Consider the following 14,575-nt stretch of genomic DNA (forward strand, 5'->3'; position numbering starts at 1 on the left):
AACTATCGCGATGACGCTGTACGAACGCAGGAGAAGTACAATTGGCGCTCTGGGCTGCAGGACTCCATTGGCCTTGGTCGAGTAATACTAGTCAACGATGTATGCAATGTTCATCCATTTCTCTCGAAGTTTTATTCCTAGTATTAATAAAATTATAGGCCATAGTTTGACCGTTATCACGGATATATAATCGAAATGGTTGGTATTAAAAAGCACAAGGTTTCATCGAAATTTGTTGCTTTTTTTTTCAAATTGATTATTTTACATCACTTTTTCACACAGTAGTGGAAGCGAAATTTGGTAATTTCATATTTAAAGTATTGAAATTTTCAAAATTATACGAGAAGAAGCAAGAATTTCAAATCAACTTCACTGTTCTCCTTGAACTTCCAGAATTTAGAGTTTTGGACTTACATTAAAAGAGACAAAGTTTCTGGCACAATGTCACTGCTCCATTTGAACTTCCAACATAGAGGTATTTCGGATTGTTTTCAAAAGAGACAAGATTTCTGATAATTTGACTGTTCATCTCGAACAGTAGCATTCAGAGCATTCAGGAGTTTTGGTTTTATAAGAAATAATGGGCCATATTCATAGACATTCTTAGCGCGAGCTTCCGGTGGATGATCAGCGAACTAACGTTTTTCGTATTCATAAACCAGTGTTAGCGATATGATATGATATGATATGATATGATATGATATGATATGATATGATATGATATGATATGATATGATATGATATGATATGATATGATATGATATGATATGATATGATACAATATGATACGATATGATATGATATATGATATGATATGATATGATATGATATGATACGATATGATATATGATACGATATGATATATGATACGATATGATATGATATGATATGATATGATATGATATGATATGATATGATATGATATATGATATGATATATGATATGATTCCTGTACAAGTAATCGGTCTATAGCCGGGACTAGTTTAGCACGCTGGTAGCGCGGGCTAGCGAAATGTCTATGCACAGCACCCTAAATTTCCAGCACAGTTCGTTCATTTCTATTAAACTCAGAACACTGATTTTCTTTCAGACTTGTGTTGAAAGACAGAAGACCGCCCCATTAGTGTATTGGTTAGCTTACCTCACTATGAACCAAGATGTCCGTGACTATTCCCCGCTATACTCAACAAATGTTTCAAGCTAGGCCATCGAAATATTGATAGGAGCCAAGATAGGTGGCGAGCCCCAGTCAAAGAAAAGTCGATTAAAACATCTGTGGAAACTCGCAGCACTGACCATGCAGCGCTCCTATTCCGTCTCCACTCGGATATTGCCGTCCGGCAAAATTGATTTTCCTCAGAAGTGCTGTTAAGAGACATGAAGTTTCCAGCCAAATTTCATTACATTCCGTCATTTCTTAGGCTATCTCTCATAACTTTTTTAAGTTTATTTTTTGGAACTATATTCGGTAGAGTGAGACTAATGGTCAATAGATTTGGAGCTCACATAGTTAATTACCGAAAGCCTTAAGATCCCTGCAAAAACCCGGGAATACTCATTTTTCATCCAATATTAATTTTAATTCAGTCGAACTAGATAATTTCTCTTACAATTACCACGTTCAAGTGTTCTCAAAATATATATGCTTAGCAAGTCTGGTCAAAATCGACTCACGTTCATTGGAAGTGACGTCGTGGTTCAAATAGGCCTATGCAATGTCCGCCGCTTTCCTGGTCGCTCCAATTACGGACGCGGTTCGCGCTGTGTAACAAGTTAGATGCTGCATTCAACGAGGTCGCCAGATCGACCTCCATCAGTGAAAGTGATGTCACTGGTCTCACGTTGTGATCTCTATAAATTGCCCCAGTCAGGTAATCGCAAGCAGACTCACGCAGACTGTGCCAAGCACCGCATCTCACAACATGAGGTTCCTTCTGGTAAGTCGCAGACGATGGAAAGGGAAACAAAAACACGCATGGGAAATCTACAGTACAGCCGCTTTTTCCACCAAAATCTCACAAGACTTTCCGAGGATCGAACTTCGGTCCTTTTCTTGAGAATATATCAGTAATAATTCAGAATTCTCCATGTATTCTCAATAAACGATGATTTGTGTCTCATAATACGATCTAGATCAGTGGTCGTCAGCTTTTTCTGAAATGTGCAAAGGGTACGCAGTGCCGTCCCGTGTGCACTGTCGTGCAACAGGGAGAGACAGAGAGCATACCCGCTAGCAGCTACGGAGTGCACCCTAGTGCAACTGCGTTTTCAGCGGGTAAGAAAGGCTAGCCCCAGCGTGCTCTGTGCTGACGACCCCTAATCTAGATGATGCTTAGAGAATATGCACACTTGTTGTGTACCGCTACCACTAATCTAGAAATTTACGCTAACTGGCTTATGCAATAGTTTTGTACAAATAATTTGTGCAAACTGATTTTGCAAATAGTTTTTCACAAATAATTTGCGGAAACTGGCTTCTGCGAACAAATTTTGTACAAATAATTTGTGCAAACTGGTTTTGCAAATAGTTTTCCACAAATAATTTGCGCAAACTGGCTTATGGAAATAATTTTGTACAAATAATTTGTGCAAACTGGTTTTGCAAATAGTTTTCTACAAACAATTTGCGCAAACTGGCTTATGCAAATAATTTTGTACAAATAATTTGTGCAAACTGGTTTTGCAAATAGTTTTCTACAAATAATTTGCGCAAACTGGCTTATGCAAATAATTTTGTACAAATAATTTGTGCATACTGGTTTTGCAAATAGTTTTCCACAAATAATTTGCGCAAACTGGCTTATGCAAATAATTTTGTACAAATAATTTGTGCAAACTGGTTTTGCAAATAGTTTTCTACAAATAATTTGCGCAAACTGGCTTATGGAAATAATTTTGTACAAATAATTTGTGCAAACTGGTTTTGCAAATAGTTTTCCACAAATAATTTGCGCAAACTGGCTTATGCAAATAATTTTGTACAAATAATTTGTGCAAACTGGTTTTGCAGATAGTTTTCCACAAATAATTTGCGCAAACTGGCTTCTGCGAATAATTTTGCACAAATATATTTTACGCATGGAGATCTGTTTACACGCTCAAGCATTTTGTGTAATCTGTTTTTACATGTAATTTGTTCGAAGTAGCTGTACTGTGGAGACAACCAGTGAAAAATACACAAACACTATATTGTGTACACGTGAGCCCTGATCTGCAAATAGTATCACTATCAATCCTCAATTGAAGAGTGAGATCCCAAAACACGTTAAGTCATTTTTTATGAAAGGGCTGGGCTTGTTTTTTTATCCACCGGTCCACGGACTGAGCGAGTTTTCAAATGACATGCACAAACCTTTAAACAAGGATTGGCATTGTTCTGGAAGAAATATGCTTAAAATATGAAAGAGGTCTCAAACATAATCACATATACGTAAATCATAAAAATGACCAAAATGGATTGAGCGAGTTTTGGGATCACACTCTCTAATTACATTTTCTAGCCGATTATTAGTCTTAGTTTCAACATTTCATTGTATCATATAATCACCTGTCTTCGTTGAAGTGATAATACCAATGCTCTTCTTTCTCTGCTGAAAGTGTACAATATTTGCGTTAATCTAAAGAAACAGAGACCCGAGTACCACTGAAAAAATCAAATAATTTAAATTTACGTTTATTGTATAGTGATAATGTTAACATTTATGTACTTTTGTACTTTTCAAGTTAGCATTATTAACTACTTCTGCAATATACATGATAATGCAGGTAACTAAGAGTATTACCTTACTCATTTATGTCCTTTCATAGTGTGTTCATAGCTACAAGTAATTACTACTACAGTTACAGTAAAGAAACCAAGTCATAACATGCGATTTTATTACTTTCAATGTGTGAAAATGGGGAGACATTTTTGGATTTGTGTACCGTATTTAGTTTTTCGGTTCCATCGTCAAGCAAAGCAAGGAAAGGAGATTCTGAAAGTTAGATTCGTTACTAACAAGTGAGAGCTATTCTCTTTTCCTGATTATGGAACTGACAAGCAAACTTTCTGATGGGGGCAGATAAAAAACTTAAATTTTTTTCTTTCACCATGCTTGTAATGTCAAAGAAGTGCTTATACAAATTTTGGCCACGGTGAAAGAAAAAAAATTAACTTTTTTATCTGCCTCCATCAGAATATTTGCTTGTGAGATGTAGTTGCATGTTTCTGCACCTATTGTTCTGAGGAAAAGTACAAAAATCTCGCAAAAACACAATATAAATCGTCACCTAGTGAAGCATGAATCATTACCCATTGAGAAATAAAAATTTTATTCAAATTAGTAAAATGTATTATAAAATGATCTGTAACTCGTACACTTTACGTTTCTACGCCTTCTATCCATAAATTTATTAAGCAGGTAAGATAATATCCTTCCCGACCATTATAATTTAAGAGCATTAAAATATAACATATATTTTAAATTATTAAACGTTGATTAAAATAAACTGTGCATAAATATAAATACAAATATAAATTATATATAAGGGAATTATAATGTCATTTGAGACGCCTTGCCGTCCCATCTCCAACAATCTTGGTAATTTCATGCGCCTTCTTCCATTATATGTATGTTTACCTATTATTGATTTAATTTCGGAGTGCCAACTGATATTAGGTCTTCTCGACTTCTCCTTTCACTTGGAGTTGAAAACAATAATATTTTGAACAATCCCTTATTATTCATTCTCTTGATATGTCCAAACCCTTTTAGTTTCTTCCAAATTTCTTAATTTATGTTTCCTTTGGTAACGTTTATTTCAAAGTCTAAGAAGTCATGGTTATTCAAGGTATTTTCATGTGTTCTGCTACGTCCTATTTTAGCACATTTATTAATTTCAGTAATACTTTAGTTTTTGCAGATGCATATTGGTATTATCTAGCGATATTATAAATGAAGACTGCAGAGGAAAAACTTGATAAGCCACGTTTTACTGTTTTTTTACAGGGGATCAAGTTGAAAGTTTCAAGATCCATTATATTCTATTGCCTTTGGGTTATCATTCTTCAAACTTCTTTGGACTAATGAGGTTGTTATTCTGTACAGTTAAACTACACAGAGCTACACTACCTACGCTATTACATAACATCTAAAAAAAAAAACCGATCATTTTGGACTTATCACGTTTTTCCCCTGTGCTCTTCAAATACAAGAAAGAATCTGGCAACAACCTGATACGATATCTAAAACCGGTAACATTACACATACTTTTCTTTTTAATGTTCCATGAAGACGAAAGATAGGTTATTAATGATTGAAATGGCAGCCACATACATTTGTTTTATATTGATGCTTTTACATAAATCAAGCCCATTATTTTGTAAGTGAAACTGTGGTTTTAATTTATGTTAAACCTTATTTCTAACTATCTTCCAGAAACTTAAATTGTGTTACGAATTTTCAACACCACAAATCTTAAGTTGTTGTATTTTTCTTCTTACATTTCAAACAATGTAATTGTAGTAATTTAAACCGTGTGAAAAAAAATCTTCGAACTTTATTTGCAAACAATATTTCATGTATCGTATGAATTTATCAATTCAGCTAATATGTGCAATATTAAGAAGGAATTGCAGTGAAATTTAGGTCATAACGAGAATAATCTCTGGTTTATAGAAGATCTGGCCCAAGGGATGTCTCACAGGAATTATATTAACTGCATTGCAAGCTGAATTTCTAACATCCTGTTGCAATTCACTTGCTTCCAGGTTCATAATTTTTATACGAAAGGCCGCCATAATTTCCTTTCTGCTCTCAACACCCCGCGGGTGAGGATGTCTGACTTTCCACTCTTTCTGCATGCTACCCATTACCATTGAGCTCATAGTGAATTTTCTGTCGATTTATTCCCTCTTAAAGAGAAATATTTCTGGTAAAGTAGAACTGCAAATATTAACTGATGAAATTTATTTTATTATTCTATATATATTTTTCTTTTAAATGTACAATCCAAGATCTAACATTCTCTTCTATTTAAGAGAGAGTTCGTTGGCTGCTTTAGTATTCTTGTAAATGAGAACTGGTTGTATTACAAATTAAAACTAGTGGCAACTCAATCATCTAACAGTTTCTAAATGGAGGGCTTTGAGTTCAGTCTCCGAAAGCTACTAGATTCCTTGGTTTAAGTATTCTTCCTTCTCATTTAATAATAGTTCTACTTAACGTACTATTTTTCTTCTACTGTCACGGATTGGCATTGCATGCTGTTTTCGGAAGCCTTTCTATCTTGTAAAGCTATCTCTATCTTCTCTGGGATATATTTCAAAACTTGTTTGGTTTTTGCCGTCATTGATAGGTTTTCAGATGTTACGCTTACTTATGTTTTGATCTCTTTCTTTAGCACTTAATGTAATTCCTGTCTTGTTATTTGGGACCATGTGTAACGTATCATCTTTCACATTTCGTACTATTCTCATTTCTTATCCTTGACTTTTACTTTTATTCTTTTATGTTGGAGTTCGTATTTGTAACAACATACTGAAGTAGATGCTGAAGCACCTCATTAAGGGGTTAGGTAAGCTTACAGCAATAAAATTTTGGAAATATTCAACAATTTTTTCCTCCATTACTGTATCTTGTACAATAATGAAAATTAGTATGTGTGAAACACTGTCCTTTTTATTTTTACGATTTAAAAAAATGATTTGCATTTTTTTTTTCCAAAATTCAGTTCACTGTGGAGTGATGAAACGTTTCTCGCACAACTCAAAAACTATCCAACATTCTGTGATGAATATCTTTTGTGTATTTATACATGTCATATCTACAATATGACGCAAGATCACTTTTTTATCTTTTATAGATTGTCTGATAAAAAATAAATTAATTTCGAAAAATGATCAAATATCAGTACTTATTTTCTTCTAACACTAGATATAAAAAAAAATTATTTATTAAGGGATGTAGTTGAAAGAGCATGATATTGTAAACATAAGTTTCAGCAATAAAATAGAAGAGACAACATGAAAAAGTTAACAAGTTTATGAGTTATGAGGGAAACGCTTCATCACTGCACAGTAAACTGCCACCATTTTTAATTTTGAAAAATTATATATATATATATATATATATACAAATAATTTTTTTAAATCGTAAGAATAACTGTTTCATATAGCAGAAGGACAGTGTTTTACACTTACCAATTTTCATTATTGTACAAGATACAGTAATGAAGGAAAAAATGTTGAATATTTCCAAAACATTTTCGGCTATAAGCTGTATCTAACCCCTTAAAGATTTACTTGGACTCTTTATATTATTTCACTATTATAATTTTAAATGCCGGTACTTATTACTCCAACACAATTACATTCTATTTCATTTATTAATATAAGACGATTCTGCTAGTTTAGTAAGATAATAATCTAATATAATCGTCATGGGGGAGGGTTATTACATATTTCCGCAATATCATTTACTAGACAAAAAAAGAGATGGTTTGTGGAATCTCATCGAGTGAGACATGACATTTATCCTTATAAATGTTATTCGTTATCTCGTGAAACCTTACGGTGAAAGTGAGCTTGCTAGCTACAAGTGGAAGAAAAGGTGGGGAGGGAAGTTTCCCAGTCCACTTTTTCTCCCCCTCACGAGCAAGTAGGTTTCACGAGATAACAAATAGCTTATATGTATTTTAAGTTCGCAGGTTTTAGGTCATCTTCATATCACGGCTTGTCACTCAATATCTTATTAGCTTATTTTTAATAAAATACTTATTAAAATAACTAAATAAGTTTACTTCTTTTTAACGTTATTTTTGCCTTTCTTTAAAATATAACACATTTATAGCTAGCACATTTACAATTAATGTGGATGTATTATTATTTATAAATACTTTATATTTTATAACTGTTTGTCGTTCCATTTTGCATTCTCACATGTTCATTCCACTCCCTTTGGCATGTTTAGGTTTTATAGGTTCACCATTTTTACTTTCACTATTATCTTGATTTTTCTACTCCATAGTAAAACAATAGTGACTCTTGCAAAATTAAGCATTTTCAACCCCCAACATTTTGAAGTATAATGAATTCTTCCATTTATAGAATTTTGAATACTCAACCTCCCTTGTAAAAGTGGACTTGTCTAGCTTAAACTTGCACGGCCGACTCTTATCTTTTCAGTGTCCTTTCACACACATATCATTTAAAAACTGTCATCTATCGCCTCAAGCAATAATTTTTTTACGACGCTTTATCAACATCTTTGGTTATTTAGCGTCTGAATGAGATGAAGGTGATAATGCCGGTGAAATGAGTCCGGGTCCAACACCGAATGTTACCCAGCATTTGCTCATATTGGGTTGAGGGAAAACCCCGGAAAAAACCTCAACCAGGTAACTTGCCCCGACCGAGAATTGAACTCGGGCCACCTGGTTTCGCGGCTAGACGCGAAAACCGTTACTCCACAGGTGTGGACTCCAAGCAATAATGAAACCGATGGTGCTGTTCCTATAATCTACTTTAGTAACTTAAAATTACAGAAAGTGTTACACGTTTTTCCAGTTTTAAGGTCGATATACAGTAAATGTTTCTGATCAAAAGCCAAAAGAAGGAGAAGGAATAACGCTATTAGCACTTAGAAGCACGAAATCTACTACAGATGATGTAAAAAATCCATACGAACATAAGACAAAATTAGTTTAGGACTGTGAAGGAAGAGAAGAAAAGATTTAATGAAGATGTTGCAGAATTTAGACAGTCAAAACCGTACCGGTAATTATGATTATGTGGATAATGTTGAGATACAGTTAAAAAAATACATAGCCATTCCTAAAAATGGATCTCATAACGATATGCAAGTGTATTAAAAATCAACTGTTAGGCCAATACGGTATGGTGCGAAAAGTTCTTTTATAGACCATTCGTTTTCTCGTGAAACCAAATGCATGCGAGCGCCATAGCTTACTGTATAGTAAGACCTTATGGTGGGGATACGTGAGCTAGCCAACTACAAGTGGGACCGTAGCGAGGGACGGAAGCTTTCCAGTCCACTTTCTCTTTCTCTCATACACAGGTAGGTTTCATAAGATAACGAATAACCTATAACACTGTTTTCAACGGTTTGCACCATTGTCAATAATTTCCTACCAGATGCTACATGACAACAATATCAATCAATCAATAAAAATAATATTCAAAGAACTGCAGACCTACTTTTAAAAATGACTGTTTTTGGATAAGAAATCTACACAAATTTTACAATTTACTTGAACAGCTATTTTATTGATAATTCCATTAAAAAATATTACATGACAGCAATATCAACCAGTCAATAAAAATATTCACATAACTGCAGACCTACTTTTAAATATTACTGTTTTTGGGTAAGATATCTGCACAAATTCAATAAATTGCTTGAACTGCTATTTTATTGATAATTCTATGGAAATAAGTATAATTACAAAAATTTTGGAAATATCAGAGTTTGAATGGGGGTCTATCGATCTATAGTGAGTGCTCTTCCGCTGAGCTATGTCACCGCTTGATTTTAATGACATGTTGAAGTGTCTAACGGTGCTATGCATAGACATTTTGCTAGCCCGCGCTACGAGCGTGCTAAACTAGCCCCGGCTACCGAGTAATTACTCGTACAGGATTCATAACCTATCATATCGCTAACACTGGTTTATGAATACGAAAAACGTTAGTTCGCTGATCATCCACCGGAAGCCCGCGCTAAGAATGTCTATGAATATGGCCTCTAAGTGACTAAGAATACAGCAGTGGAGAAGTCGTGAAAATTGTCTCCAGCACAGAAGAACGGCCGTCTAATTTTAATTTATTGGTCTGACCCAATATTTTGGGTTTGCCCTGCGACACAGAATAGCTCACAATAAAATTTAAAATGAAAAATTATATAAACAGGTTTCAGACAAAAGTGATTAAGACATAAGAAAAAAACTAGAACCAAGTATAATTTAAATTAAATGTACGCCATAAAGATACTGACGAAATATCGCTACAGAAAATTTTATAATGGTGTTGATGATGGCATCTTGAAGATCTCTCGTTAGCTTGTATTTTTCCCTCCACTTTACAAAGGCTTTCGGAATGGTGCCTCTCGATCCGAAAAAGAGAGATCGGTATCTGTGATTTTTTCAATGTTGTATTTCGCTGATAGGTTCTGAATCGTGGGCTCGTAGATTTTCTTTTTCTCTTCGTTACTGAACAGCACATGACAAAAAGAAATGTTCATAGAGTTTGCCTCGTTTCGCAAACATCCCTACTCAAAGAAAGAATGTAATTTTAACCGTTGTTTCGTAAATAACACTATTGTAGCGCTTAGTCTCATTTCTTCATCATTCCACTCATATCACTGTTTACTTGTTCCACAGATCGTTGCGCTCGTTGCGTCCGTGGCCGCTGTGGCACGCAGCGGCGTCATCGAAACGCGCGAGAAGCGAGGATACTTGACAGGGTCCCATGGCCTGGGTTTGGGTCTCGGAGGAGGTGTAGGTCTTAGTGCCGGCCCGTCCTTCGGGGTCGCCGCCGGCCCTGCCATTGGACTCGCCGCCGGCCCCGCCATTGGATTGGCCGCAGGTCCTGCCGTTGGACTCGCCGCAGGTCCCGTAGTCGCCGCCGCCCCAGTAGTAGCTGCCGCCCCCGCTGCCGTTCCAGTCACCACCATCACTCGTCAGGTCCCTGTCCCTGTGCCTCAGCCCGTCCAGGTCACCATCAACCGCCCCGTCCCCGTCGCCGTCCCTGCTCCCTACCCAGTTGAAGTGCCACGCCCCGTTCCCGTAGCCGTACCGCAGCCCGTCCCTGTCACCGTGACCAGGCCCGTGCCCGTCACCGTCCCTCGCCCCGTCCCTGTTCCAGTAGCTCAACCCGTTCCCGTTCCCGTGCCCCGCCCAGTTCCCGTGACCGTCCCCCAGCCCGTACCCGTCGCAGTTCCCCAGCCTGTAGCTGTGCCGGTACCTCAGCCCGTAGCAGTGGCCGTGCCTCAGGCAGTGGCCGTAGCTCAGCCTAGTCTCACCGTCGGAGCCGCAACTGTCGGAGGCTTCGGAGGTCTGGGAGGTCTCGCCTTGGGAGGTCTCGGAGGAGGTCTCGGCTTAGGAGGAGGACTTGGTCTCTCAGGATCCGGTCTGGGTTCAGGATTCCATGGCGGATATGGTTCAGGATTCCACGGAGGTTATGGTTCAGGACTCCACGGCGGCAGCTACGCTCCTAGCTATTTCGCCACCTCCATCAAGCACTGACCTGTCAAGTTGGTAAGCAAACAGGAAACCGAGCTTAATTTGTAATATTTTAAAATCAGGTGAAAATGAGAGTATTTCACAGTCATCGTCATCATAACCATTACCGTGCTCAAAATAGTCACACATAATTCTCGCACAGCTCGAAACGACTCTGCAAGGAAAGAGACATCTTTAAAAAATGTGTTTCTGCTTCGCTTTATCAAGTAGCGCATAAGTTTACCAATGTGTGAAACTAATTTCAAGTATAATAAAGCAGTTAACTCCATTTTGTGGAGAATGTACAGTAATCACAAAAAACATCTAATTATACAGAAATAGAAGTTCCGAGGTATCTATTTTAACCATTTTTGGAATTAAGTGTGTAGACTACCTGAAAAAGAGGGCGCAAATAGAACTATGTGACGGAGGTTTGTGCTCACGATCTCAATAATTTAAAAATCTTAATCAAATCATGTACCCAAAAGCATACTGAATTTTATACGCCATTCACTAGCTCCACTATAAACATGTAAAGTAGTGTGATACCAGGAAAGGGATATATTTGCACATTTTTTGGAGTATACATACCCTTAGCGTCGCATATACTGAGCTCTATTGCCTGGAATAGCTAAAAAAAAAAAAAAAAAAAAAACTTGCTTAATACAGCAGGCGTTCGCTCTGGTCTTGCCTATCTGTCCTAATTATGGAACCTGTATGTAATTCCGAAAGGTTGGAAATGAAATTCCAGGGCATGATGGAATACCAGAAGTCTATTTCCGACAGATAGGCCATTATACTTTAAGAAAATCTACATGGGTTATAGTGTCTTTTTATATATACACACATAAATACAATATATACAAAGTGGAAGTGAAATAATCCTGCAGATTGAAAGAGACAATAGGATACACTTAAATAAATAGAAAACCTATATTACGTTTCGTGATTAAATTCACGGTTAATTAGAAAATTAATTTTGATGTTTCAGTAGTCCGGCAACATCAACGCTAATACACTCTACTCGTGATACAGATGTAGGAGGTCAGGTCAACGAACTCTGTGTGTCTCAGTAGGTGAGCCGCGCTCTGAGTTGAAGTTGCCACTTACTCGCTTCGTGCAGTGGCCTGAAATTAGAGGTTTTTAAAATTAAATTTGCACGAAAACCGTGCACGCTATTGAAATACACCAGAGGGATAAATTATTCTTTATTAGATTTCCTACCGATATGTACAAAAATCACGATCCTACTCGCACTAGTTACCGAATAAGAGGTTGTTAAACATTTGAGAAAAGAACATTTTTTTTCTAAAAAATACTATGAAGTTTCCACCAATATGATATTATAGTTTTTTGTTATATACAACATGAGCTATTCCCTCTGATAATTTGCAAGGTTATTTCATTTCCACCCTGTATAATTGTTTGTTTAGCACATACGACTGTTTTTGATACATAGGCCTATATAAACAACCCTATATAAATATATATATAGACCTTTGGGGAGGCCGAGACGTAGGTGGGAAGATAATATAAAAATGGATTTGAGGGAGGTGGGATATGATGGTAGAGACTGGATTAATCTTGCTCAGGATAGGGATCAATGGCGGGCTTATGTGAGGGCGGCAATGAACCTCCGGGTTCCTTAAAAGTAAGTAAGTAAGTAAGTATATATATATATATATATATATATATATATATATATATATATATATAAGAAATATTTGAGTCCTATTATTTTGTTAAGAAGTTTATTAAAAAATAACAATACAGTTCAGTTCAATTCATAAAAGAACGGAGTTCATTCAGGTATAAACCAATTTCAGAACATTCATATATGGTTGTAATTTTTCCTCCTCTATCATTAATAGCTTCTCTTGTAGGTAATGAATATCATTCAGAAAAAATTCTTGCTGAATATGCAATTTTTTTAAAGCTTTCACAATTACGACAAATTGCAGCTATTACACCACAATATTTAAAGTTCTTAATATTCTCAGTGCCCTGGAAAAATCTCCACAACATTCATAATAACACTGGATAAAGTCAATTTACATTTGTAAAGCAAAACTATTAAACAGATATTCCCGGTAATTCAATGAAAAATAGCATGAATTTATTTATCGTTTCTTATTTTCCGTAGTAACAATAGTGAAATAATTGAAACAGAGGTTTCTGTGAAAATAAAATAATATTTCCTGACTTTTGAATAACCCTATAGGCCTATAGAACTGTAATATATTTTATAATTTATTTCGACAATAAATCTATAAGAAGGTCTACAAATGTTTTAACATAAGACACTAGAAAGCGCGATAAAATAATCATCTCACTCTTTAGAAACAACTTCAAGTCTAATACAGTGCAATTCAGTTCCATCTTCTTCAAATACTCTATATTACTAAATTTATTCACTCAGGTGTCCTTTGTTTATTTGTTTCAGAAAGTTAACATCTGAAAGATCCAGCTTCATACTTCCAGAATGTCATCCACTCACGTCTCCGGTTCTCATCAACAAGACTCACTGATATGTTGTATAAATATATTTATTGTATTATTGATACTGCTATTTGCAAATAAATGTAAATAAACCAATGCCAGTGTTATTTTTTATTTCACATACTCTGATGCCTTTCCAATTCACTGCCGGCTAAAGCAAGGAGATGCACTATCACCTTTACTTTTTTATAGAATATGTCATTAGGAAAGTCCAGGAAAACAGAGAGAGCTTGGATTTAAACGGGTTACATGAGCTGCTTGTTTATGCAGATGTCTTGAATATGCTATGACAAAATCCAAAAACTCTTAGGAAAAACACGGGAATTTTACTTTAAGCAAGTAAAGAGATAGGTTTGGATAAATGCAGGTTGAGCTGTAAGTAGTGTAGTTAATTTCAAGCAGTTATTGTTTTAGATATTCCAAATAAAAATATTAAATATAACTTTGTTCGATTTTTCTTCTTTTCAGAGATAAAAATTGTTTTCTATGAAACATATCATGGCGTATTTTGGGAAAGCCATTGATTTAATTCCCAATATGCTCAGTCATTTTAAGGGAGCAGTGTATTACAATAAAAAATTAATGAAAGAATTTTTGTTTTGTCCTTTAAATGTGTAGAAATTTGATTCGATTAAATGCTACTTTTCATTCTGCAAAAGGAATTTTGCAATGTCATATTTGTTAGGATGAAATTTCTGCACATTTAAAAGATAAAACTAAAATTCTTCCAATAATTTATTACAATAATCCATTGCTCTCTATAATGACCGAGCATATTAGGAATTAAATCAATGGCTTTCTCAAAACATGCTATGAAATATTTAATATAAAACAATTTTTGCAAATCAAGATTTTCAGG

At 35.6% G+C, this 14,575-nt stretch overlaps 1 protein-coding gene across 1 annotated transcript; it reads left to right on the plus strand.

Annotated features, from left to right (window-relative positions):
• Positions 1-1,876: 1,876 nt before the first annotated feature.
• Positions 1,877-13,812, plus strand: LOC138697895 (tetra-peptide repeat homeobox protein 1-like). The gene is made up of 3 exons (XM_069823481.1): positions 1,877-1,937; positions 10,378-11,253; positions 13,661-13,812. The coding sequence occupies exons 1-2, from the start codon at positions 1,923-1,925 to the stop codon at positions 11,239-11,241; spliced, it is 879 nt and encodes a 292-aa protein (XP_069679582.1). The 5' UTR covers positions 1,877-1,922; the 3' UTR covers positions 11,242-11,253; positions 13,661-13,812.
• The last annotated feature ends 763 nt before the right edge of the window (positions 13,813-14,575 follow it).

The sequence above is a fragment of the Periplaneta americana genome, chromosome 4, assembly GCF_040183065.1.
Source record: "Periplaneta americana isolate PAMFEO1 chromosome 4, P.americana_PAMFEO1_priV1, whole genome shotgun sequence".
Taxonomy (NCBI): domain Eukaryota; kingdom Metazoa; phylum Arthropoda; class Insecta; order Blattodea; family Blattidae; genus Periplaneta; species Periplaneta americana.